Source organism: Anolis sagrei, chromosome 5 (assembly GCF_037176765.1).
Source record: "Anolis sagrei isolate rAnoSag1 chromosome 5, rAnoSag1.mat, whole genome shotgun sequence".
Classification (NCBI taxonomy): Eukaryota; Metazoa; Chordata; class Lepidosauria; order Squamata; family Dactyloidae; genus Anolis; species Anolis sagrei.
Window position 1 is genome coordinate 92,756,654 of NC_090025.1, and position 27,623 is coordinate 92,784,276.

The 27,623-nt window shown below is 39.9% G+C and overlaps 1 protein-coding gene across 1 annotated transcript; it reads right to left on the bottom strand.

The window, feature by feature from the left end:
* Nucleotides 1–27,623, bottom strand: PHYH (phytanoyl-CoA 2-hydroxylase). Its single transcript, XM_060778228.2, has 9 exons — nt 27,509–27,623; nt 19,314–19,369; nt 18,157–18,267; nt 16,774–16,942; nt 15,372–15,453; nt 14,044–14,225; nt 10,938–11,087; nt 7,792–7,926; nt 1–1,216 (listed from the first exon to the last, which is right to left on the bottom strand). The coding sequence occupies exons 1-9, from the start codon at nt 27,596–27,598 to the stop codon at nt 1,163–1,165; spliced, it is 1,029 nt and encodes a 342-aa protein (XP_060634211.2). The 5' UTR covers nt 27,599–27,623; the 3' UTR covers nt 1–1,162.

Here is a 27,623-nt window from a genome sequence, read left to right on the forward strand (position 1 = left end):
TGCTTCTTGGCAAGGGGGTTGGACTGGATGGCCCATGAGGTCTCTTCCAACTCTAGGATTCTATGATTCTTCTTCTTCTTTGCTTGGCTATCAGAAGATCTGTGCACAATGGGTACCCAGGATACTGACACCTGAAATGAAAGTGCACAGACTTGAAACTTCAGAAACTGGATCACACCACTGTACGACATCCTCCATACAGTACAGATTTAGCACCATCTGACTTCCATCTGTTCCCGATAATGAAAGAAGATCTGTGGGGACATCATTATGCTTCTGATGAAGATGTTGAGAGAACTGTGAAATGCTGGTTGCGGAAACAGAGTGTCGACTTCTTCAGTGACGGCTTCAGAAAACCTGTTCATCGTTGGCAGAAATTTATCCAATTGTCTGGTGATTATGTGAAAAAGTGAATAGTGGTAGTTCAAGAGCACATTATAAGGATCATTTCTGCATTTGATTTATTAAAATATTCCTATCCAAACTCAAGTAACGAAGGTGGAGGCATTACTTTTCATTCAACCCTCGTATCATTGCTCTCTTCTTGTCTTTCAAATGTAGCTAACTGCTGAATTACGCAAGGCATAGACTTGCATATAAAGAACTCCACAGAGTAAGCACTTGATGTGTATAATCCACAATATCTAAAATATGAACATTCAATAATTTTCTAAAAGACGCAGAGCTCTATAGACACTTGAAAGTGCAAGAAAGCAGCAAATTACTTAAGCAATTTCTGACTTTCTAACTTGTTACATCCAGTGAAAATTGGCTGCGACATTTGTAGTTCAAACATGCCTCTAAAATCTGAAATCAAACTAGTTTTCTGAAGAAGGAATACAAGGTGTTAATCATTTTTCAAATTAGAAAAATAATTTTAAAATTCCCTTATTTTTACCTTTTACAATCAAATACTGTTACGTTATGCATCTTTGTTAAGGTTTTGTCAGAAAATAGCAGCCTGCATTTAATGGAGCTGACTTCCAACTCGACATTTTTGAAATTTCAAAAATATATTTCAAAAAAAATATGCTTTACAAATATTTGTGATAAGCCGCAAAATAGTTGGGAAAATACATCAGTAAAAAATGAATCGTGTTATCTCTTGGGCAGTTTAGGAATCCACCTTCTGACACGCCAGCCTTGGCATCTGAATCGGATTTCAAAGATTTATTCTCTTTCCTTTAGCAAGGCGACTTCGAACCATCCAAGCATCCTAAGAACAAGAACAGAAAAAATGAGTTGTGATTTCCTCTTCCCTTTCTCTGTCCGCAAGATATTCCTGCAACATAACAAAATAGATCGGTTTTTCTCAACCTTCCTACTGCTGTGACCCCTTAATACAGTTCCTCATGTTGTGGTGGCCCCCAACCATAAAATTATTTTTGTTGCTACTTCCTAACTGTAATTTTGTTACTCTTACGAATTGTAATGTAAATATCTGATATGCAGGATGCACTTTCATTCACTGGACCAAATTTAACACAAATACTCAATATGCCCAAATTTGAATACTGGTGAGGTTGGGGGGGATTGATTTTGTCATTTGGGAGTTGTTGCTGGGATTTATAGTTCACCTACAATCAAAGAGCATTCTGAACTCCACCAATGATGGAATTGAACCGATCTTGGCATACAGCACTCCCATGACCAACAGAAAATACTACAAGGGTTTGGTGGGCAATGATCTTGGATTTTGGAGTTGTAGTTCACCCAGAGAGCACTGTGGACTCAAACAATGACGGATCTGGACCAAACTTGGCACGAATACTCAATATGCCCAAATGTGAACACTGGTGGAGTTTGGGGAAAATAGACCTTGACATTATAGAGTTGTAGTTGCTGGGATTTATAGTTCACCTACAATCAATGATAGAATTGGGCCAAACTTCCCACAGAGAACCCATGACCAACAGAAAATACTGTGTTTTCTGATTGCCTTTGGTGACCCCTCTAACACCCCCTCGCGACCTCTCCATGGATCCCAACCCCCAGGTTGAGAAATGCTGAAATAGATGATGATTGGTGCATTGAATTTTGCTGTGTCCTATGTCTTGTGAACCGCCGTGAGTCGCCTCTGAGCTGAGAACAGCGGTATAGAAGTAAAGTAAATAAATAATTAAATAATAAATAAATAATGTTTTGTAAACTACCAAATGATTTGTAAATTTTGGGTATATATCCCACATCTTCACACAGTTCCTATACAGCACAACCTCAATTTAAGAGCATCCTGGCCTAAGAGTATTTTGAGTTAAGAGCTTTCATTTGGCCTGGGTTCACTTTGACATAAGAGCAGGATTTGAGTTAAGAGCTAGCACCAGAGGGAGTGCGATAAGGAGTGTTAGCATGAGAGTACAGGGCTTCATGGCTTCAAGGGAGCAGCCTCTGTGCCTCATACTCTTGTCTGCTTTGCTCTTGCCTGATATGAGGAACTTTGGGTTAGTTCAGCATTTCTCAACATGGGAGTTGCAACCCCTGGAGGGTTCACGAGGGGTGTGTGTGAGAGGGGTTGCCAAAGACTATCAGAAAGCACAGTATTTTCTGTTGGTCATGGGAGTTCTGTGTCGGAGGTTTGGCCCAATTCTATCGTTGGTGGGCTTCAGAATGTTCTTTTATTGTAGATGAACTATAAATCCCAGCAACTACAGCCCCCAAATGTCAAAATCTATTTTCCCCAAACTCCACCAATGTTCACATTTGGGCATACTGAGTATTCATGCCAAGTTTGGTCCAGATCCATCATTTTTTAAATCCGTAGTGCTCTCTAGATGTAGGTGAACTACAACTCCAAAACTCAAGGTCCGTGCTCACCTTCCAGTATTCCATGAGAGTTCTATGTGCCAAGTTTGGTTCAATTCCATCATTGTTGGAGCTCATAATGCTCTTTGATTGCAGGTTAAGTATAAATCCCAGCAACTACAACTACCAAATGAAAAAAAATCAATCCTCCCCAACCCCACCAGTATTCAAATTTGGGCGTATGTCAGGATGTGGCCTTCATGCTATGAAAACACGGCCGGAACCATGAAGACTCCCTCCTGACAATAGAATAGTTTATGGCTTGATAGGGAGCCATCTGGCTGCAGAGACTGCTTTGTAGATGTGGGAATGGAATGTAGTCACAACTTGAGATAAGGAGGGGAGAAGGGAGGAGGCGCCCAGGGGGAATGGGTTACTGGCCGTTGGCGGGAAAACTTCAGATCTCTCTTTGCATGACTCCTGTATGGACTGAATAAACCGATATCCAAAGGATTTGCTTTGTGAGTGTGCGTTTCATTCTGAGATCCCTCAGGATCTGACAGCGTATCGCATATTTTTACCAAATTTGGACCAGCGAATGAAAATACATCCACATATAAGATATTTACATTATGATCCATAACAGTAGCAAAATTATAGTTATGACGTAACAACGAAAATAATTTTATGGTTGGGGGTCACCACAACATGAGGAATTATATTAAGGAGTCACAGCATTGGGAAGGTTGAGAACCACTGAGTTAGTTGATATTGTGTGTTTTTTTATTCCTGGTATGTTTGGCTTCATGAAGAGAGAGAGGGAAAGAGAGCAAGAGAGGGAGAGAAGCTGGAATTAGTACAGTATGACAAAAATGATGCTTCTGCCTCTTTGCTTTGTGCTTCTACCATTTTAAAGTTGACCTTTCTTTTTTTTTTAGTGTTCCACATGAATGTACATTTATACATTATTTGTTATTTAAATACACCTAACAAAAGGGGTGGTGGGATTAATAGCATTTTAATGGGAAATTTCACTTTGAGATAAGAGCGTTTTGAGTTAAGAGCTTAGTTACAAAACAAATCAAACTCTTAACTCAAGGCATCACTGTACTGGGCCACAAGAACTTTCATAAAAGGAAGAAGTGTAGCATAATGTACTGTGTGCTAGACTTGGATCTGGAAGGCCTAACTACTGGCCAGTTCACTGACCTACTTCATAAAGTACAAGGGATCTCATCTCATCTACCTTGTGGAATTACTTGGCACAGTTTTGATTACCTACAACACTCAGGATATGTCATAATACTAATAATATAATATAACATATTGTATATTCATATAATATTTATAATATTATAATGTAATACAATATTACTCATAATACAATATTATACTTTTATATTTTATATTACAATATAATGGTGTAGTACAATATAGCAATATATAATACTGATATTGTACTATGCTAATAATTTTATATATTGTATGTATATATATCTTGTAAGCTGCTCTAAGTCCCCATCGGGATGAGAAGGGCGGGATATAAATGTCGCAAATAAATAAATAAATAATATGACTTAAATAGAAACAATCTCTGTTTGGAAAGCTCTGTTTTGCTCCACCATAACTCATTTTTGCAGCATGCTACTGGATAGAAGGATGTGCATTTATGTATTACTAGCTGTACCCGCCACGCGTTGCTGTGGCCCATTGTGGAGAAATGGGAAAGAAAGAAAAGAGGAAAAGCTGGTTTCTAAGCTATCAATACACAACGAAAGTGGCAAAGTGTCAACCTAATACCGGCCCATTTCAGTCTCCTTGAGGCCAAAGGGTTATATGGATGTGTGGAAGGGCCCTGGGTTACCCAAGTCCTTCTCAGTGGTGGCCCCTCACCTATGGAATTCACTCCCTGGGGAGATCAGATCAGCAACATCCCTCCTTTCCTTCGGAAAGAAATTAAAAACATGGATGTGGGACCAGGCGTTCGGGCAATCTGGCAGATGAATAAGGGACTGTGACGATGGATAGGAACTGGACAAGGTGGAACGAAAATGAACTTTGAGTGGCGAACGCTGTGTCTGAGATTGGCTATTGATTGTGTGATATACTGTTGTTTTAATTGTTTTTTAATTGTTGACCATTTAATTGCTGGTTTTATATGTTATTGTATTTGTGCAGGCACCAAGATGTGCCTTTTTGTAAGCCGCCCTGAGTCTCCCCTCGGGGGTTGAGAAGGGCGGGGTAGAAGTATACGAAATACATAAATAAATAAATAATACTGCCATATAACCCAGTTCCAAGTTATTATATAGGTATTGTTGTCATTATAGACATATAGATATTATTATAGGCATATAGATATTATTATAGATAGAATTATTATTAAAGATATATAGGTATTAGTATTATAGATGTTATTTATTTATGAATTTCATATGAAAAGCATTGCATAAATTAGTATAAAACTGATAAAAAATAGGAGCATAGGGCTCAATATCTTTCGAGGAAAAACAGGAAACAGATGTATGGATATTATTACAGACCTATAGATATTATTATAGACATATAGATGTTATTATTTTTATTGTTATTTTTATAGATCTTATATAGCTATTATTATTATAGATGTTTACATATTATTATACTTTATATAGATATTATTATTATAGACATAGATATTATAGGCATATAGGTATTATTGTTATAAATGTACAGATATTTTTGACAGACAGATATTATAATAATAGACATATGGATATTATTATAGACCTGTAGATATTATTATAGGCATATAGACATTATTACAGACATATATTGTTTATTTATTTATTTATTTGGGGCTCTTCTACCCCGCCCTTCTCACCCCGAAGGGGACTCAGGGCGGCTTACAGTAGCAAGGCACGTTTTGATGCCTGCATCATAAAACAAGTGTACACAAAATTACATTTATTTATTTATTTATTTCCGTCACTTTTACCCCGCCCTTCTCACCCCCTAAGGGGGACTCAGGGCGGCTTACAGAGAAAGGCACAATTCGATGCCTTGTCACATATACATACATATATAAAAACAATTAAGCAATTACAAATTAAAATTAAATCATCAATACATAGTAACACCATAAACACAGTAGTAGGCTAATCCTGAGCTCAGAGTTCAGAGTTCCGTAATTCCATTCCATTCATACATCAAATCAATTAACAACAATTCATACATAAATTCATACATTATTCCCATAAAACCAATAAAATCAATAAAAACCCCATACAAACCCAATTTCTCCTTTTACATGGTCAGCGTTTGCTCATTCATAGTTCTAGTTTCCTGTTCCACTTCATCAGTCCTGCTGGTCTTACTCGCCTGAATGTCTGCTTTAATTGCTGGAGTGCTCAAAGGCCTGGTCCCACAACCACGTCTTCACCCTCCTCCTAAAGGCGAGGAGGGATGATGCTGCCCTGATTTCCCCGGGGAGTGAGTTCCACAGGTGAGGAGCCACCACTGAGAAAGCCCTGCTCCTCGTCCCCACCAGCCTCACTTGTGAGAGTGGTGGGGTCGAGAGCAGGGCCCCCTCAGATATTATGATAGAAATGTAGATATTATTGTTAAAGACATATAGATATCATAGACATATATGTTATTATAGATTGATAGATATTATTATTATGATAAATATATATATGTTATTGTTATTATTGTAGATATTGCCCAGGGTTGGTATCTTTTGGGAGTGTTTTGATTCTGCCTTCCTGGACAGCCTTTGCTAACTCACAGAGCGTGCCTTTTTGTCCCTTCTTTGAATATTGGAATTCATTTCCCAGAATGCCTTCCCATAACTCAGTATGGGTGGGGTTTCTGGGCACACACACACACACAGAATCCCTGTGAGTTCCCAGCAGCCCAGCGGAAGCAGCAAGGCAAGAAGGAAAGGATTGATCTCTCTCTCACTCTCTCTCTCCCCTTTCCCTCTCTTGTGCCGCCTCACTCTCTCTCTCTCAGTGGTTGGGTTTTCCCCCCTCATGCAGGAGCGAGGAGCAGGGGAAGGATTCTTTTAACACAGGCTCTATATAGGCATTTAGCCTTGTGGGGGGTAAGTTCTTTCCAGTTAATTATTATTTATTTGTTTTGAGTGGAGAACATAAATTGGACTGTTAGGTGTCTTGTGTCCAAATTTGGTGTCAATTCCCCCAGTGATTTTTGAGTTCTGATGGTAGCACAAACGAACATTACATTTTTATTTATATAGATTTGTTATTTATAAAGTACAATTTCTTAGCTCATATAGCTGTAGAGTCCTTTAAAAGTTTGTGAGACATGCTTGCTAAGATTTCTGAGACCAGAAATACAGGTCAGTAAAATTCCCCAGGCTTTGTGGCAGTGCTTTAGTGCCTTAAATTACTTTCTTTAGGCAGGCAGAATTATTATACATAAGTATTTCGTTATTTATCATAGAAATGTCTATACTTTTTCCCAATGAGAATTCCCAGGGCAGTTTGCATAAAAAGGATTGTAACAGATTACAACAACAATGGACTAAATAATGCAAAATATGGGATAGCATGCAAAGGTATCCGGAAGTGTGCATAAATTTACATATTGCAACATTCAGATTTTCCTATAATTCAGATGATCTCGTTACAGAAATGTTTTTTTTTTTAGTGGGGATTTAACACAGTTCTGGATCCAGCAGAATCCTTTCTGTAAAGAGATCACTAAATTCAATTTAATTATGTATTATGCTTCCAGCACTGTATGCAGTTACTGACAAGCAGCACACCTAATACCCCAAATACAGGCATTTGTACTAATCTGATAATGAGCACAGGCACTTTTAGATTCTTGCCAAAAATTAAAATACCACATCAAAGACGACAACATTTTCAGGTCCTGGTTTGAAGTCTTATACAACAAAAAGGAAAAGAATCTATGCTCAACATCAAAGGATTTACCTTGATAGACCATTTCCACTAAATAATCTTTCCCAGAACTCCATCTAAAAGTAAACATGCAATACAAAATGACTGGCTGCAGGATGTTAAAAAGAAAACTTGCCTTCAGGTTGACATGTGAGTCTATGCCATACTTTTTTCTTGCAATCTCTTGAATTTCTTCCTCAAAGTGCTCCTGAGAAGTACCTTTCACATCAATGTAATGGCAGTCAGAACTTGCATAATGACATGAGATCGCCTGCATTAAAAAACAACAACAACCTGAAATTGTTGTAAACTGCCTTTCCTGTAAAGTTTGGACTTATCTAAGGCAAGAGCCTCAAAATAAAATAAAATAAATAAAAATAAATATCTACCAAATCCATCAAAGTTGTATTTTGTACTTTAGATGCTACAATTGAAACACATAGAAAACATAAGTCACCCCCTCTTGACCCCGAGAGCGGCGGAGACCCCTGCCTTCAAGTTGGTATGAACCGCAGCAGAGAGTTCCACAGTTCTTGGGAGCCAACTTTGGGACTAACTAATGAAATGTGCCCCAGCAGACAGCTCAAAACTAGGACTGCACTCAGCTGTCATTACTTTCCCCCAAGCCCTGACTTTGTAACAAATCCCTAATAAAGATACTTAAAAATTGCAACTTTTTAACTTTCCACTTGATACTTTATATCCTTCTCTGCCTAAGCTAACCCAAAACATGAAACAAACCTCTTTCTAGGCTCCGGGCGACCGCGGGCCTACCCGGGATGCCTTCCTGGCACCCTGGGGAGGCCGAGTCTGCGTCAATTGGAACCACGGATACGGAAGCCTTCCTATTGGGCCCCCGTATCTGCTAAAACTTCAAAATGGCGGATCGGCCCCATTTTAATGCCATATTTTTCTGTGCACGATCCTTAACCAAACTGCTATCTCGCTTTTCTCATTTTGAATCCCTACGCCCGAGAAAGAATGATTTTGTTTTAAGTAATATAATTTGACAGAAAACAGCTGATTGTCAAACTTTGCCTGTTCCGCACAAGCAGTCAATTTCTCTTCGTTGCCGCTTGTTTCTGCCCAGCCCCGCAACCGGGGACTTGCTGCGGATGCCTCCAGGAGACCTCGGAGAGGGGGCCGGGCAGGAGGCCCAGTCCTTGGGAGGGAGTTATAGTTCCCCAAGGACCAGGCTATGGATTTGCTACTTATCAACTCGGCACCCATCTGCAAACTTCAACCAGGAAAAATGACTTTCTGCTGCTTGCCTTGGACTGCAAGCTGCCTCCATTTCCACGAACTTTCCCCAGAAACATGGGACTTCAAGTTTTCAAATAAAAATCAATTATTTTATTAAATGATTAAGGTGTGGGTTGGGAATGGGGTTTCCTACATGAGTTTTGCATTGATGATAAATGTATGAAATGTCGCTTGTTTCCCCCACCTTTCCCCTTGCCCTTTGCCCCAGAAAATGTGACCAAGGATTGTTGTAATGTCCGAGGGAGGACCCCTGCCTCCCTCGAAACTCATTTGATTATTTCTCATTTGTATGGACAATAACAAGTCAAGATTTCCTTTCCCGCTCTCTGAGTTCGTCTGGCGGGTGCGAAAGTCTATTTGGACATTTTTGATTGATTCACAAAAGGACAGGAACGACCCCCGGGGTCCCCTTGTCCTGGCTCTGTTGTTCTTTCGGCCAAAACTCATCAAGGACACTTCTTATCTGACCTCAAGACAGGAAAGCCTTTCTTGTGAAGATCACGCCTAGCCGGCCAAAACAAAGGCTCAATTTCCAGCTGGCCAGCTATTGATAATCCCATCATTTCCCCCATTGTCCACAGTTGTCCCGCCTTCTCTCTTCTGATTCGTCCATCCTCGGAAGCGAGAGAAGTGCGCCGATTGGCCCTCCAGAGGTGGAGAAGCTTGCTGATTGGCCCAGAGCAAGGCGGGCCGCCAAGCCTCCTCCCAGCTGTTCAGACTGCCAACCAATCAGCGTGAAGCCAGGCGGAGAGGGGCGGGTGGGAAATTCAAACTGTTTGCTGTATTTTCTCTATAAAAATGCTTGTAAATTCTGTAGCGGTATGCTTGTAAAGGAAATATCCCTACAATTGCATCCGATCTCAGCTGAATCGCTAATAAAGACATCTCGGTCGCTGACTTCTTCCGCTTTGGTGAGGATTTATTATTTTAAATATTTTTGCTGCTGGAATTGGCTTCGCTGCCCTCACCAAGGTTCAAGGACCCTCTTTGGTGCGGTCCTCAGGATCTCCTCGGCTGGGGAGGTCCTCCTAAAAGAGGCTCGATATCACTCTGAGTGCAAAATGAATATATTTCTTGTATTGTCGAATGCCAGAATCACTGGACTGTTGTGTAGTTTTTGGGCTGTATGGCATTGTTCTAGCAGCATTTTCTCCTGACGCTTCACCTGCATCTGTGGCTGATATCTTCAGAGACTCCTCTGAAGATGCTAGCCACAGATGCAGGTGAATCGTCAGGAGAAATGCTGCTAGAACCACACTCCACTCCACATATATTTCTTGTTGCTGTGGAAATTAATAATAATAATAATAATAATAATAATAATAATAATAATCTTTATTTATACCCCGCCACCATATCCCCGCTGGGGACTCGGGGCGGCTTACATGAGGCCAAGCCCAGACAACAAATTACAGCAGAATAAAACTGAAAACGCAAACAATAAACAACTAATTAATCTGTTGAGTGCCATGTGGTAGGAGAGAGGGCTGAAGCTAGGAGTGGAGACCAGGGCTGAAATATGTAGTTAGGGTAAAGGTAAACATTTTCTCCTGACATGAAGTCCAGTTGTGTCCGACTCTGGGGTGTGGTGCTCATCTCCATTTCTAAGCTGAAGAACCGGCGTTGTTGGTAGATACCTCCAAGGTCATGTGGCCGGCATGATTACATGGAGCGCTGTTACCTTCCCGCCAAAGCGGTACCTATTGATTTACTCACATTAGCATGTTTTCAAACTGCTAGGTTGGCAGAAGCTGGGGCTGACAGCAGAAGCTCACGCCGCTCCCCGGATTCGAACCTGTGACCTTCTGGTCAACAAGCTCAGCAGCTCAGCGCTTTAACCCACTGCGCCACCAGGGGCACCATAAATATGTGGATACTTTGTGTAAAATACTTTCCAAAACTCTTTCAAAAAAAGGATTAAGAAATACCACTACTAAATAAAAAGCTTAGAGTGCTTTGATTCTCAAGGGGGCGAACCATACCAGGCATTCACAGCTGCAACCTCATCTAGTGTCTTACCTTTCGGAAGCCTTCAGTCCTGTTCATTCCAGAGCCATGGATCAGTAAGGGGTGGAAAAACACAGTGTCTCCTTTCTCCATAACCAGGTGAACTCTTGGGGTGCTTTTATCAAAGTCACGGATTCCATGGTACATTTTATTTACACCACCCTAGAAAGTCAATGTAAAAAAAAATCAGATCTTTCTTCTAAAGTTGCCAGCTTTTCTAAAGTAATAAGCTTGCCACTTTATCATGTCAGGCGATTGCAGGATAGATGGACTAGAGGAAGAAAGGAGGGCACCACTAACAGCAGCATCTGGAATTTAATTTGTATTGTCCTGGTTTTACTATAAGCCACTTTGTTTGTCTTTTTTAGAGAGAAAAGGTGGGGAACAATTATCTATATATATATAAATGCTCTGTGCACAATGAGTACCTTAAAAATAAAAGAACCAATGAACAAAATCACACCAAATTTGGCAACAAAATGTCTTACTACACGAGGAGTGGTCATCACTAAAAAATTATTATTTTATCATTTGGGAGTTGTAGTTGCTGGGACTTATAGTCCACCTATAATCAAAGAGCATTCTGAACTCCACCAACAATGGAATTGAACCAAACTTATAATAATAATAATAAAACGTTATTTATACCTCGCTACCATGTCCCCAAGGGATTCGGTGCGGCTTACATGAGGCCAAGCCCACAGTACATCAATAACAAAGCAATAACAAAACAATCAATGCAATACAATTAATATAAATCACATAGACAAAACAATAAACAATAACACACAAGCATTTAAAAAACCAGTGGCCGGGCACACAATGGCCGGGCAAACTTGGCACACAGGACTCCCATGACCAACAGAAAATACTGAAAGAGTTTGGTGGGCATCGACCTTGAGTTTTGAAATTGTAGTTCACCTCCATCCAGAGAACACTGTGGACTCAAACAATGATGGATCTGGGCCAAACTTGACAGGAATACTCAATATGCCCAAATGTGAACACAGATGGAGTTTGGGGGAAATAGACCTTGACATTTGGGAGTTGTAGTTACTAGGATGTATAGTTCACCCACAATCGAAGAGCATTCCAAACCCCACCAACGATGGAATTGGGCCAAACATGCCACTCAGAACCTCCATGACCAACAGAAAATTCTGTGTTTTCTGGTGGTCTTTGGTGACCTTTCTGACACCCCCCTGGTAACACCCCCCCAGAGAAAATTATATTGGGTTGTTTCAAAAATTATGGCAATCTGAAATGTAGATTCCTCCTTAAGTGCCTTCAGTATGTAAGGTGACAACAAGGGTGATACTCCACTCTGCCATAGTGCTCCATTGGTATGTTTGACGTCAAATCTATTACAGTAGTATCAGGCTAATAGTGTTTTGTTTCCTTCAACTTTTTAAATTATGATTGTTATGGTAATATTTATTTATTTATTATTCGAACTTATATGCTGCCACTCCCCTGGGGCTCGGGGCAGCTTACAAGAACAGGCTAAAATCTAACACAATTTAAAAACAATTTAAAACAATTTAAAAACAGCAATATTAAAAGCCTGTCAAAACAGATATGTCTTACATGTCCTGCGGAAAGCTGGTAAGTCCCACAAGGCACAGACTTCAGGTGGCAGAGTATTCCAGAGCGATGGTGCCACTGCTGTAAAGGCTCTGCGTCTGGTTGCTGTTAGACGCAAGGTCTTGACATTGGGAATTTCCAACAAATCTTGGTCCTCAGAATGGAGGGATCTCTGGGGTTGGTAGTGGGTGAGGCGGTCCTTCAGGTACATAGACCCCAGACCATGCAAGGCCTTAAAGGTAAGTACCATCACTTTGAAAGTGATCCGGTGCTAATATGCCTCATCTTATATTTTCAGACATACTATGATATTAATACAATGGAACCTCAACTTAAGAGCATCCCAACTTAAAGGTGTTTTGAGTTAAGAGTTTTTGCTCAGCCCAAGTTTCACTTTGACATAAGAGCAGCATTTTGAATTAAGAGCTAGCACCAGAGAGAGTCCTAGCATGAGTGTACAGGGCTCTCGGCCTCCAAGGGAGCAGCCTCAGTGCCTCATACCTCCTTGCTTCATGCTCTTGTCCACTTTAGGAGATTACTGTCTGCATTGCCCTTGTGTGATTTGAGGAAGATTGGATTAGTTGATTTTGTGTGGTTTTTATTTCTGGTATGTTCTTTTCACGAAGAGAGGGAGAGAGAGCGAGGGAGGGAGGCTGGAATGAGGACAGTATGAAAAAAATGATGCTTCTGCCTCTTCACCTTGTGTTTTGTGCTTCCTTGCTACAACTTTGTGCTTCTACCATTTTAAAGTGGATCTTTATTTTTATTGTTCCATGGGAATGTGTATTTATGCATTATTTATTATTCATAAAGTATATTTTCTTATTTTAAAAGATGTAACCAAAAAAAATGGGGGACTGGAATTGATTAATAGTATTTCAAGGGGGAAATGTGCTTTGAGATTTGAGCAATTTGAGTTAAAAGTCCGGTAATGGGAGATGCTGACAAGCTGGAATGTGTCCAGAGGAGGGCAAGTAAAATGATCAAGGGTCTGGAGAACAAGCCTTATGAGGAGCGTCTTAAAGAGCTGGTCATGTTTAGCCTGCAGAAGAGAAGGCTGAGAGGAGACATATTTCTACATGATGGCCATGTATAAATATGTGAGGGAAAGTCATAGGGAAGAGGGAGCAAGCTAAATAAATAAATAAATAAATAAATAGGCAGACATTGCCAGATGGTGTAGCATTTTCTGTAGCCAGAGAAGAAGATTGTAAAGACAGTGGGAAGACAGTGGAAAGAAAAACCCTCATCATGCAGATTGTAGCTCTTTGGACAATCACAATGCTTGGGAAATCACAAGGCAGTAGGAACAGGTGGAGGCTACACTACAAATGGATTGAGTCAACCAAGGATACTGTGGCAAAACCCGAGCTTTCATGACCTGAACAGGGGTTCTTATAAGGTCTCTCACTCATAGGGTCACCATATACTGAAGTCCAACTTAATAGCAAATAAAAATCCCAGCAGTTTGTTGATATTTGTTCCCTCACTTTTGTATCTTACACACAAAGGTACAAACAATCACATAGTGTACCTCCCACTCAGGATAATCATGTTGCTTCAGAGGCCCCTTATGTGTTCCTGGCAATACTACGAGGCATCCATTTCTGCGATCAATCCTTTCCATTGCAGTCCAGGCACAAACAATGCGATCTGCAGGCCGGAATGGGAAATAATGCAAATCCTGGTGCAATGGATGGCGAGAACTCTTCTTTCCTACAGAAATGCATTATCAAAATGAGCTGCAGAATTCTTTAACAAAATTGTGTCAATATTTCAATGTTTCTATGCATCCATCCATAATAGAAACATGGTTACTGGGTATTTTTTATCTATTTTAGAATAAATTTGTCTTCCTCCAGCTAATCTGACACGGGAAAACACATCAGGAGACATATTTAGCAATACTGAAAGCAAAGAGCATTGATGTTTTGCCAGTCAAACTCCAGTTCTCAAATCTAAACTCTTTTCATTGGTTGAGGAATTCTTTGTGGTTGTTTGCTTTTGTTTCTTGGAGATATACACTTTTATATATTTTGCCATGGAACACTATGATCCTCTAAATGGCATGTGTCATCTAGACTTCTGTCACTGTAATCAGCTCTCTTTCAGTGAGAAAAGGTCAACTAGAATTATATTTTAATACAACTATATCTGCTGGTTTGAACATTTTAAATAGAGCCCCTGGAGGAGCAATGGGTCAAATCCTTGTGCCAGCAGGACTGTGTCAGAGTATTTACGTTTGCCAGCGGAAGGATTGCCAGAGCAGTAGACACTGTATGCGAAATAAGGACTCTGCAGTCTTTCAGTTACAAAAGAAAACTAAGTTTTACTAAGTACATCAAACATACGTCTTAACACAGCAAGCTACAAACAGGAACAAGTGGAAAAACAAAAGTCTCTCTGCACACCTGCTTATCTCTCTTCACTCTGGCTGAGATGGTTGACTCCCTTCTGTTCCCAGCCAGAACATACATTATCTCATTTCTCTCAAGGTTACTTAATCACAGCCTCATGAACATTCTGCATAGCAATTTCTAACACACAGTAGACTCCATCTTGAAATTACATAGAAATACATTTGAAAACACACATATAACTAAATTAATCCTGACAGACTGCTGACCGAAATGTCAGCAGTTCAAATCCAGGGAGCAGGGAGAGCTCCCATTTGTCAGCTCCAGCTTTCCGTGCAGGGACATGAGAGAAGCCTACCACAGGATGGTAAAACATCTGGGAGTCCCCTGGGCAACATCCTTGCAGACGGCCAATTATCTCATACTGGAAGCGACTTGCAGTTTCTTAAGTCACTCCTGACATGGAAAATGTTTTTTTAAAATTACCGTTTGTAAATTTCCTTACCAGGATCTGGAGGTTTATTTATGAGCATGGTGTGCATAGCCATGATGTTTGGTCCAACCACGCATTCAACATATTTCAGTATCTGAAACAAAGAAAGTAACACATGAAATATGTATTGAAACCTACTATAGCAAATCACATCAGATAACGTGAGAAGAAGCTGACATATAATGAGCCAAGGTGGTTCGTTTCACTCATAAGCCCAATGGTGAAGAAGCTAGTTTTGTAGAACTTGTAGAATTCTACGGATCCTTCCACACTGCCAAATAATCTAGATTATCAAAACAGATAATCCAGATTATTTGATTTGAACTGGATTATATGTCTACACTGATATATAATCCAGTTCAAAGTAGATAATCTTGATTTTATATAGCAGTGTAGAAGGGGCCAAAATCTGTTTGTAAAATTGATGTGCTGTGCAAGACCAGCACAGGATTCAAGATTCTTCCTGGGATTTTAACATTTCAACATAAATCTAGACACCTCTGGAGTCCTGTGTATTTCTGCATATGGTTAACTTTTATTGTATTGCGTTTCATGTTCAGAGAGAACATCACTGCCATCCTATGCTAACAGTTTGATTACCAAAAAGAAATATTAATATAAAATCTTAGAAGTAGCTAGAAAATTGTTCAATAACTCTCTAAAACAGGATGGCTCTACTTTCTTAGAATAAGCTACATAGATCATACACAATGGTAAGAGATGTCCACATACTGAATATACATGAATATAAGCCTAGTTTTTCAGCCCGTTTTAGGCTGAAAAAGCTTATACTCGAGTCAAGGTTATTTATTCTTTTACTCTGTTATAAGTATTATTTTTATTACATTTATTATTTTACTCTATTATTATTATATTTACATTATTTTACTCTATTATTATTCCATCTCTTATTTTGCACTATTATTATTACATTTACAGTATTTTACCCTATTATTACTACTACATTTATTATTTTACTCTATTATTATTGTTTTTATTGCATTTTCATTATTTTACTCTCTTATTATTTTTATTACATTTACAATTTTAATAATAAGTACATTTACATTGAAGGAGGTTAGAATAATGGTTTAATCAGAGTTGAACAGTCTTATCTTAAATTGCAATTTTATGAAAATATTCAAAAACATTTAGTCTATTGATGCCTCAATTAATGTAATTTTATTGCTATCTATTTTTATTTTGTAATTGACCCATAGTGAATGCATTTCCCACCCTCGCCTTATATACGAATCAATACGTTTTCCCAGTTTTTTGTGGTAAAATTAGGTGCCTCGGCTTACATTCGGGTCAGCTTATACTCAAGTATATATGGTAATTAATTTAGCTCAAATCATTCAGATCCCCACAGTAAAATGCAAACAGTTTCAGACTTCCCAATATTCCTTTTTACCTGAGGCAAAGTACAATATCTGAAGAGCTCTTCGTCACCTATAAAATCTTGTATTTTTGTAATTGCTTTTTGGTCTGCAATAAACTCTGACTTGGCAATTGCAATATCTCTCATGATCACCAATCCAGGCACTTTCACCTCATTTTTGCAGATCTTCATGAACTCATTTCTGAACGAAGGATTTTTTAAGAGACAGAAAAGTCAGTTACTAATTTGAGTTTGACTAGTAAAACAATTATGTTGGGGGGGGGGGGGGTGGACTAGTTTGAAAAAAAAGATGAACAAATTCCTAAGCATACGACACATCTTATTTGCAGTGCAAAACAAATATGAAAGAACAATACAATCTTTTAAATGAAGAACAATTTTAACCAACATAAACTTATCAGTATTTCAATGGGACTCTAATTAGGACTATTGTTGTATGTCTTCAAGTCATTTCAGACTTAGGTCTTAAGTTTAGGGTTGGGCTGGGTAAATTACCTTGGAGGGCAGCATTCGGCCCTCGGGAGTTAGTTTGGGGAGCCCTTCCTTAAAGGAATGAACTGAATGCTTCTAGTAAGAAAAATTATGTATAACATGTCAAGCTAGTGATAATCTGTCAGGAACCACATGGGCTGCAAACAATGCCAAATAAACCCCAACAAAGTCAAACAAAGTGGCAAGATGCCTCCCTCAAATTTTGAGAAATAAACACAATATTTCTAATAAATAGATCCTGCAGCCTATTTAAAAGAGAAATTGTCTGGGTTGTTGTAGGTTTTTTCGGGCTATGGTCATGTTCTAGAGGCAAGCATCCTCAGAGGTTGTGAGGTCAACACAACATCCTCAGAGGTTGTGACCTCACAATCTCTGAGGATGCTTGCCACAGATGCAGACAAAATGTCAGGAGAGAATGCCTCTAGAACATGGCCATATAGCCCGAAAAAACCTACAACAACCCAGTGATTCCAGCCATGAAAGCCTTCGACAATACCGAGAAATTGTCATTCCTAGAGTTTCTAATGAGAACCAGGATTGTGTCGTGATTTGAGCATTTGTACTAAATGGTTTAAATACCAGCTCAACAAAGGAAATCCACTGGGTGACTTTGGGCATATCACACTCTCATACACAAATATAACACACACACTTCAACAAATTTTGACAAGAGAACTGTATGATCGGCTTGCCTTAGATTTGTCATAGGTTGTAAATGACTTGAAGCCACATAACAACAACAACAGGTTTCCAGGAGCACAAATGCACCAAAAGGAGTGCATTCTAAATGCATTCTAATCAGTTTGAAGACAAGAAAAATAGCCTTGGGACCAGATACAGCCCACTTCCATCACCCCTGTTTTTGACAATCTCTCTGTAGAGATGCAGGAGAACAGATTTTACCTGAAACATTCAATATCCTCACTGGAAACCAGATTTCTGATGACTAGATAGCCATTCTCCTCATAGAATTGTCTTTGTTCAATGCTAAGGAGGTTATTATCCAATGTGTAACTGTAAAGACATAAAAATAAACAAACAAATATATGTAAAAAAGATCAAAATGCTAAGAAAAATTGAAAGGAATATGTTTAAAAATCAATAAAGTTGTTTCTGAAATGTCAGATGCAGGAGAGGAAAAAGGTAAGTACAGGCATAGGAAGATGTCATCTGATGACCCTACTGATACAGCATAGCAGTGACCAAATAAATAAATCTATATAAATAAAAATGTAATGTTCGTTTGTGGGATTAACAGAACTTAAAAACCACTGGACAAATTGACACCAAATTTGGACACAAGACACCTAACAACCCAATGTATGTCCTTCACTCAAAAATATTGATTTTGTCATTTGGGAGTTGTAGTTGCTGGGATTTATAGTTCACCTACAATCAAAGAGCCTTCTGAACCCCACCAACGATGAAATTGAACCAAACTTGGCACACAGTTCTCCCATGACCAACGTTTTCAAGGGCAGCCCCACGTAGAGTGCATTACAGTAATCCAATCTGGAGGTGACTAAGGCACCAACACACATAGGACTGCTCTTCAAATTGCTTACTTCATACTTCGTAGATAATTTTTGCTTTAATATACTTGTGTTATGGAGAGGTTCTGGGAATCAGAAGACCGGAGGCATTTATTTATTTATTTGCTACATTTCTATACCACCTCTCTCAGCCTGCAGGCAACTCGAGGCGGTTCACAAGGCAACAATTCAATGCCAACAACATCATAAAAACATTTAAAACACTTAAAAGCATTAACGTATCGATTAAGACCATAACAAATTAATTTAAAAAAAATCCATGGGTAATACTTGAGAAGAGTGGACCATGATTAGTTCTTCTCACACCTTGTTATTTGTAATGCAAAATCGACTAGTTCCATGTTAAGTCAACAACGCGATGGTCAATGAACCTAATGCTATCAAATCACCCAAATCCAGTGTTAGATACTTGATTCACCCATTTTTGATCACTGACATGTAAAACGTGATACATTTAAACTATATTTTCATGCAAGAACAGGCAGCATAAAATACAGGAACACCTACCGAAACTGTATTGGGTATTTCTCCGTAGCAAGTTGGGCTGAAGTAGGAGATGGTGCCTTGATAGTAAATTAAGGAAATAAGATGTGGTTTTGATCAGATATTGATTTTTGTGGAGAGAATAAAAAGACTTGGGTCCCTTCTACACTGCCATATAATCCAGATTATCAAATCAGATAATCCAGATTATCTACACTGCCATATAATTCAGATTATCAAAGCAGATTATCTGCTTTGGACTGGATTATATGAGTCTACACTGCCTTATAATTCATTTCAAAGCAGATAATCTGGATTTGCAAGAACATGACTCATTAAAAAGGAGGGAAAACTCAAAATACAATGTAGCATATGAAGTTCCTTTGTGTCCTATTACCACCTTAGGCTGGACCTACACTGCTTCACATCCCAGGATCTCATTCTAGATTATCGCTTACCCCAGATTATCTGGCAATGTGGACTCAAATAATTCAGTTCAAAGTGGATAATCTGGGAGATCGGGCAGTGTAGAACCAGCCTCAGATATATTTTGGAATTACAGTGAAAAAAACTGTCCCCTGTATAAAAATTATTTATCTGTATCTTTACCTGTCTTTTCAACTAATTCAGGATGATACATATGATTTCTGCTCAAGAACATCTCAGAGACCATTAGGCTAAAAACAGCGGCAGCCACAAAAACAAAGTTTCTGGAGTATAACAACTACTTTCAAAGGAAGTACCACACAATTAGCGAGGAAATAACACTTTCAAACCAGGAACAGAAAATTTTTCAAATTTTATAACTTAGTGTAATGGAGAGATACTTTTTTCGTTAATGTAAAAAATAACAAAAATATTATGGTTGTTTCAATTAACATACATGAATTTGTTTACGGGAGGAAATTTTTGGGTATTACACAGAGACAGGCTCTATTTTGACACAGTTGCTACCCAGTCTTATACATTTTTGAAGTGTAACTTTGGAATATCATACATGTGAAAATGCTCTCTCTAGTCCTAAGCTTGGGAGGTTTGATTTCACAATCAAGAGATGATAATAACTGAATAAACCATAATGAAATGATCTTTCTGCTATACCAGCTTGAAGAACTTGATCCTTGGTTCCCACAAACCTGTGTATCCAGAGTTTACCTCGATATATTGAATATCAGGGAACAAAATCAACCTCTGTACATGGCATTCATTGACCTTGCAAAGACATTCAACACAGTGAATTGCAGCCTTCTCTGAACCATCCTCCAAAAAACCGGGTGCCATAACAAATTTGTGAACATCCTGTGGCTCCTCCATGATGACATGATGGCAACAGTTTTGGACAGCAATGGCTCCCAAAGTGACCAATTTAAGGTGGAATCTGGTGTCAAACAGGGATGTGTTATTGCCCCAACTTTATTCTCCATCTTCATCGCTATGATACTTCACCTTGTTGATGGGAAGCTTCCCACCGGAGTGGAAATCATCTATCCGACACATGGCAAGCTATTCAACCTCAGCAGACTGAAAGCCAAAACCAAGGTTACAACAACATCTGTTATAGAACTCCAGTATGCTGATGACAATGTTGTCTGTGTGCATTCAGAAGATCTACAAGCCACTCTAAACACCTTCGCAGAAGCATGAGAAGCTCGGCCTGTCATTGAACATAGAGAAAACCAAAGTGCTCTTCCAGCAGTCACCAGCCAACCCCTTTCCAATGCCAGAGATACAGCTTAATGGTGTAACATTAGAAAATGTTGATCATTTCCACTACCTTGGCAGCCACCTCTCCACCAAAGTCAACATCGACACCGAAATACAACACCGCCTGAGCTCTGCGAGTGCAGCATTTTTCTGAATGAAGCAGAGAGTGTTTGAGGACCGGGACATCCGTAGGGATACCAAGGTGCTTGTTTATAAAGCTATTGTCCTCCCAACCCTGCTATATGTTTGCGAAACATGGACTGTCTACAGACGTCACATGCAACTCCTGGAACGATTCCATCAGCGCTGCCTCCGGAAAAACCTGCAAATGTCTTGGGAAGACAGGCGGACAAACGTCAACGTGCTGGAAGAAGCAAAGACCACCAGCATTAAAGTGATGGTCCTCTGCTGGACCGGCCATGTTGTCCAGATGCCCGACCACCGTCTCCCAAAGCAGTTGCTCTACTCTGAACTCAAGAATGGAAAATGGAACATTGGTGGACAGGAAAAGAGATTTAAAGATGGCCTCAAAGCCAACCTTAAAAACTCTGGCATAGACACTGAGAACTGGGAAGCCCTGGCCCTTGGGCGCTCCAGTTGGAGTTCAGCTGTGACCAGCAATGCTGCAGAATTTGAAGAGGCACGAATGGAGGGTAAAAGAGAGAAATGTGCCAAGAAAAAGGCATGTCAAGCCAACCCCAACTGAGACCGCCTTCCACCTGGAAACCAATGCCCTCACTGTGGGAGAAGATGCAGGTCAAGAATAGGGCTCCACAGCCACCTACAGACTCACAACCTCTGATCCTGGAAGACTATCCTACTTGTCCAACAAGGGATCGCCTAAGTAAGAAAGTAAGTAATAATGAATAAGAGAAAGCAGCAGCCTATTCAAACTGTTTCTATACTTTATCCCTCAAATGAATGGAAAAAATACCGGAGGACGTTTTTTAAAAAAAATGTGCAATCCTATAGGAGTGAAAAATAGAATGAAGCGAGCTATTGATTTTTTTGTATTCAAAGGGTGAAAGATTTCAGAATGCTGCTGAATCTATCTAGTTACCTCTTGCCCCTTTCTAGAGGTTAGGAGAGAGCAGAGTCCAACAACATGATTATATGCCTTTATATCATTATATCCCTCTTATGTAACCACAAGATGTACAAAGGTCAGAGGCAGAACTGAAAGTATAAAACAAATAAACTAAACCAGGACAACCATGGGATAGGGGAAAAAATTGCTCCTTTCCAAATTTACCCCCTTGAAACAATGCAGAGAATACTGAGAAAAGGATATCCAGACCAAGGTATAACGTCCAAATCTGAAACAGATTCATGTGAATCATGATTGTGGTGATGGGCAACTGCTGTGTTCCTCATTTCTTCTGCTTCAGCACATGAAGTTGTTCCTATTGCTTATTTTCATAAAATTAAACATCAAACACTGCATTTTGAAAATTCTAGATATTACATTGTTGTTCCAGATACTTTAAAGAAAGAATAGTTGTTGTCATCATGAGAGAGACGTGATTTAGAAAATGAATTCCCAATCATTACATGTCCCAAAAGCCCTGTCTATAGAGAAAAACTTTGCTTGCTAGAAACAGCTGATGCATAGAAAAAGTTAGCAAAGCTCTGTGTTCTTTGTTCAGTAAAAGATACAAGTAGTAAGTCACTCCCTCACTCCCTTGATTTTCCCAGCCGTAGAAGAAATGCAAACTTACACATAGATAAGCCGACCTGGCATTCAACAACTCAGGGTCAGAGATTTCAACAGAACCATTGTTATAGGCTTTTGCTGTCAGTAACATAGAAGAACCAATAAGATTCCTAATTGTCTGACATAACCAATGAGATGATTGATTTCTATGTACCAATCAAACTGTTTTAATGAAAGTCATAAATAATCAATGCAACCAACTTTAGGTTGGACAAACCCCTTTATTGCATATGCATGTTTGTCACTATTGCTTCAGCTGCGCAAAGTTCTGGAGAGACTTATTTTGCATAGAATTATGGAAAAAATAGACCCATGCCTAATTCCACAGCAAGCTGGCTTCAGGAAAGGCAAAAGCTGCACATCGCAAGTGCTGAACCTGACTCAGCACATAGAAGATGGCTTTGAAAGGCAGCAGATCACAGGAGCTGTCTTCATAGACCTGTCAGCAGCCTATGATACTGTGAACCACCGCCTCCTCCTGAGAAAAATGTACAATATCACAAAGGACTACCACCTCACCCGTCTCATAGGAAACCTGCTACAAAACAGGAGCTTTTTTGTTGAGTTCCAGGGCCAGAGAAGCAGATGGCGGAAACAGAAGAATGGCCTGCCTCAGGGGAGTGTGCTTGCTCCATCCATGTTCAACATCTACACAAATGACCAGCCACTGCCAGAAGGGACAGAGTTTCATCTATGCTAATGACCGTGGCATTACTGCTCAAGCAAGGAGCTTTGAGTTGGTAGAACAGAAGCTTTCCGAAGCTCTAGGTGCTATTACTGCCTATTACAGGGAAAACCAGCTGATCCCCAACCCATCTAAAACACAGACATGTGCCTTTCATCTCAAGAACAGAGAAGCATCCCGAGCTCTGAAGATCACCTGGGAAGGAATCCCACTGGAACATTGCAGCGCACCCAAATACCTGGGAGTCACTCTGGACCGTGCTCTTACCTACAAGAAGCACTGCCTGAACATCAAGCAAAAAGTGGGTGCTAGAAACAATATCATACGAAAGCTGACTGGCACAATCTGGGGATCACAATCAGACACAGTAAAGACATCTGCCCTTGCGCTGTGCTAGTCTTCTACTGAGTATGCATGCCCAGTGTGGACCACATCTCACCACACTAAAACAGTGGATGTGGCTCTTAATGAGACATGCCGCATTATCACGGGGTGTCTGCGCCCTACACCACTGGAGAAATTACACTGCTTAGCCGGTATTGCACCACCTGACATCCGCCGGGAAGTAGCAGCCAATAGTGAAAGGACCAAGGCAGAGACATCTCCAGCTCATCCCCTGTTTGGGTATCAGCCAGCACGCCAACAACTTAAATCTAGACATAGCTTTCTAAGATCTACAGAGACACTCGCTGGAACACCTCAGCAAGCGAGAGTCCAAAAGTGGCAGGCCCAAACCCAGCACCTCAACCAATGGCTGATACCAAATGAGAGACTCCCCCCTGGGCACATAGAAGACTGGGCGACTTGGAAGGCACTGAACAGACTGCGCTCTGGCACCACAAGATGCAGAGCCAACCTTCAGAAATGGGGCTACAAAGTGGAATCCTCGGCATGCGAGTGTGGAGAAGAGCAAACCACTGACCACCTGCTGCAATGCAACCTGAGCCCTGCCACATGCACAATGGAGGACCTTCTTGCAGCAACACCGGAAGCACTCCAAGTGGCCGGATACTGGTCAAAGGACATTTAACCAACTACCAAACTCACAAGTTGTGTATTTTTCTGTCTGTTTGCTTTGTTCTGTTAGAAATGTAATATATAATGGACTGGTTGCTCTGACACGACAAATAAATAGCTGCGCAATAAATAGCATTTTGCAGTTTTAAAGATTCAACTTTCGTGGTGTCCTTCCTCGCCCTCCTTGGGAAGGGGCAATCTGCTCTTGGATTTTGGATTTGTGGATTATCTTGGTCGTTTTTGCCCCTACAATCACACACCTTGTTTTTTGTGATTATGTATCTTTAAGTCAATGCCCATTTAAGATGACCAAAGATAACTTATTTCCAAAGCTTCACGTCTATGCAAGGTCCCTTCTACACTGCAATATAAAATCCTGATTATCTACTTTGAATCCCCCCAGCAACAGCATGGGTATCCCTCTGGGCAGCTAAACCAGGAAATTCCAACTGGATGGTCCCTTACGAGGGTCTTCCTCCAGGGGCAAACCAAGAATGGGCAACTTGGAAGTCCCTGAGCAGACTCAGAAGTGGAGTGGGCAGATCAAAAGACAACCTGGCAAAATGGCACTACCTAAAAGAATCCCACACCTTGTGTGACTGTAGAGCAAAACAGACAACTCCACATCTGTATGCTTGCACACTATGCCCTGCCTCATGTACAGAGGAAGAATTGTTGGAGGCTACAGGCAATGCCGTTGCTGTTGCCCATTTTTGGTCAAAGATATTTAGCTGCCTGCGCTCCTTCTATTTTTATCAATTTTATACTAATTTATGCAATGCTCCTGATACAAAATAATAATATCTGCTTTGAATTGGATTACACGACAGTGCAGACTCATGTAATCCAGTTCAAAGCAGATAATCAGGATTATATAGCAGAGTAAAAAGAGCCCAATTTATTCGAAGCAGGCCCTACTGGATTCAGTATCAAAACACTTGTTTCAATATATTTCTCTGCTAACTAAACTCCTTCTACACTGCCATATAATCCAGATTATCAAATTGGATAATCCGGATTATCAAATGAGTCTACAATACCATATAATCTATTTTAAAGCAGATAATCTGGATTGCATAAGGGGCCTAACTCAGCCATAATAACAAAAGGACTTGAAGGCACACCACAACAACAAAATTACCTAAAGTTGTCTGACGAGTATGTTATAAAATATGTTTGGAGGTGGTTAGAGTATTACTCGGGCTGCAGCTACACTGTAGAATGAATGCAGTTTGATACCACTTGATAGAATCGTGGGGCCTACCTACACTGCCAAATAACATCCAGATTATCTGCTTTGAATTGGATTATATGGCAGTGTGGATTCACATAATTCAGTTCAAAGCAGATAATGTGGATTATCTGCTCTGGATTATATGACAGTGTAGAACTACCTATGGGAGAGGGAGTTTGGTGAGGCACTAGAACTCAGAAAACACTAAAAACCTTGTGAAACTCCCAGAATCCCATAGCATGGAGCCATGGCAATTCAAGCGGTGTCAAACTGCATTCATTCTACATTGTAGGAATAAAAAAAATACTGGAAAAATATACATAATAGGATTGCTGGAAATCAGCAAACAGAAAAATCCTCTCACAATGCTGCTTGCTGACATAGGGCCCTTCTACAGTGCCATATAAAATTCAGATTATCAACTTTGAACTGGATTATATGGCAATGAAGACTGCCATATAATCCACTTCAAAGTAGATAATCTGGATTTTTTACAGCAGTGTAGAAGGGACCATAGTTAAGTTACTCATAAATAAAGCCATCAACTTTTAATTCCTCATAAGTAGAGCCATCAACTTTGAATTCCTTATAACTAGACCTGTCAACTTTTAGTTCCTCATAACTAAAGCCATAACTTTGAATTCCTCATAAGTAGACCTGTCAACTTTTCGTTCCTCATAACTAGAGCCATAACTTTGAATTCCTCATAACTAGAGAACTTAACTTTTAGTTCCTCATAACTAGAGCCATAACTTTGAATTCCTTATAACTAGACCTGTCAACTTTTAGTTCCTCATAACTAGAGCCATAACTTTGAATTCCTTATAACTAGACTTGTCAACTTTTAGTTCCTCATAACTAGAGCCATAACTTTGAATTCCTTATAACTAGAGCCATCAACTTTGAATTCCTTATAACTAGACCTGTCAACTTTTAGTTCCTCATAACTAGAGCCATAACTTTGAATTCCTTATAACTAGACTTGTCAACTTTTAGTTCCTCATAACTAGAGCCATAACTTTGAATTCCTTATAACTAGAGCCATCAACTTTGAATTCCTTATAACTAGACCTGTCAACTTTTAGTTCCTCATAACTAGAGCCATCCACTTTGAATTCCTTATAACTAGACCTGTCAACTTTTAAGTTACTCATAACTAGAGCCATCAACTTTGAATTCCTTATAACTAGACATGTCAACTTTTAAGTTCCTGATAACTAGAACCATCAACTTTGAATTCCTCACAACTAGAGAACTCAACTTTTAAGTTCCTCATAACTATAGCCATCAACTTTGAATTCCTCATAACTAGAGAACTCAACTTTTAAGTTATTCATAACTATAGCCATCAACTTTGAATTCCTCATAACTAGACCTGTCAACTTTAATTTACTCACAAACAGAGCCGTCAATTTGAGTTTCTCATAACTAGAGAATTCAACTGTAAGCTATTCATAACTACAGCCATCAATTTTCAGTTACTCATATCTGCTGCTATCAACTTTTAAGTTCCTCATAAGCAGAAGAACTTAAAGTTCCTCATAGTTAAAGCCATCAACTTTTCCTCATAACTACAGCCATCCATTTGGTTGGGTGCCTTCAAGGGCGCCTCTACACAGCAAAGCCTATGCAGTTTGGCACTTTAACTACCCTGGCTCAATGCTGAGGAGTCCTGGGAGTTGTAGTTTTCCTAGAAACCACCAGCAGGCCTGGGCAGAGAAGGGGAAAGGCCTTGTGAAGCGACAAACCCCAGGATCCCATAACACTGGGCCACGTCAGTTGAAGGGGCGCCAGCAGACATTATGCGGGTGCCCGCCAAAACCTAGGAGCTTGACTGCCGAGCCAAAACAGAAGGCAAAGGATACGAGGGTGGCTCCTGCAGCCCGGGAGGGGGAGAGGTGCCTCAGCAGGACTTCTAGGCGGAGAGCGGCTGCCCTGCCTCCGTCTCCCTCCATGGCGCCTCCCCGACTGAGTCCTAGG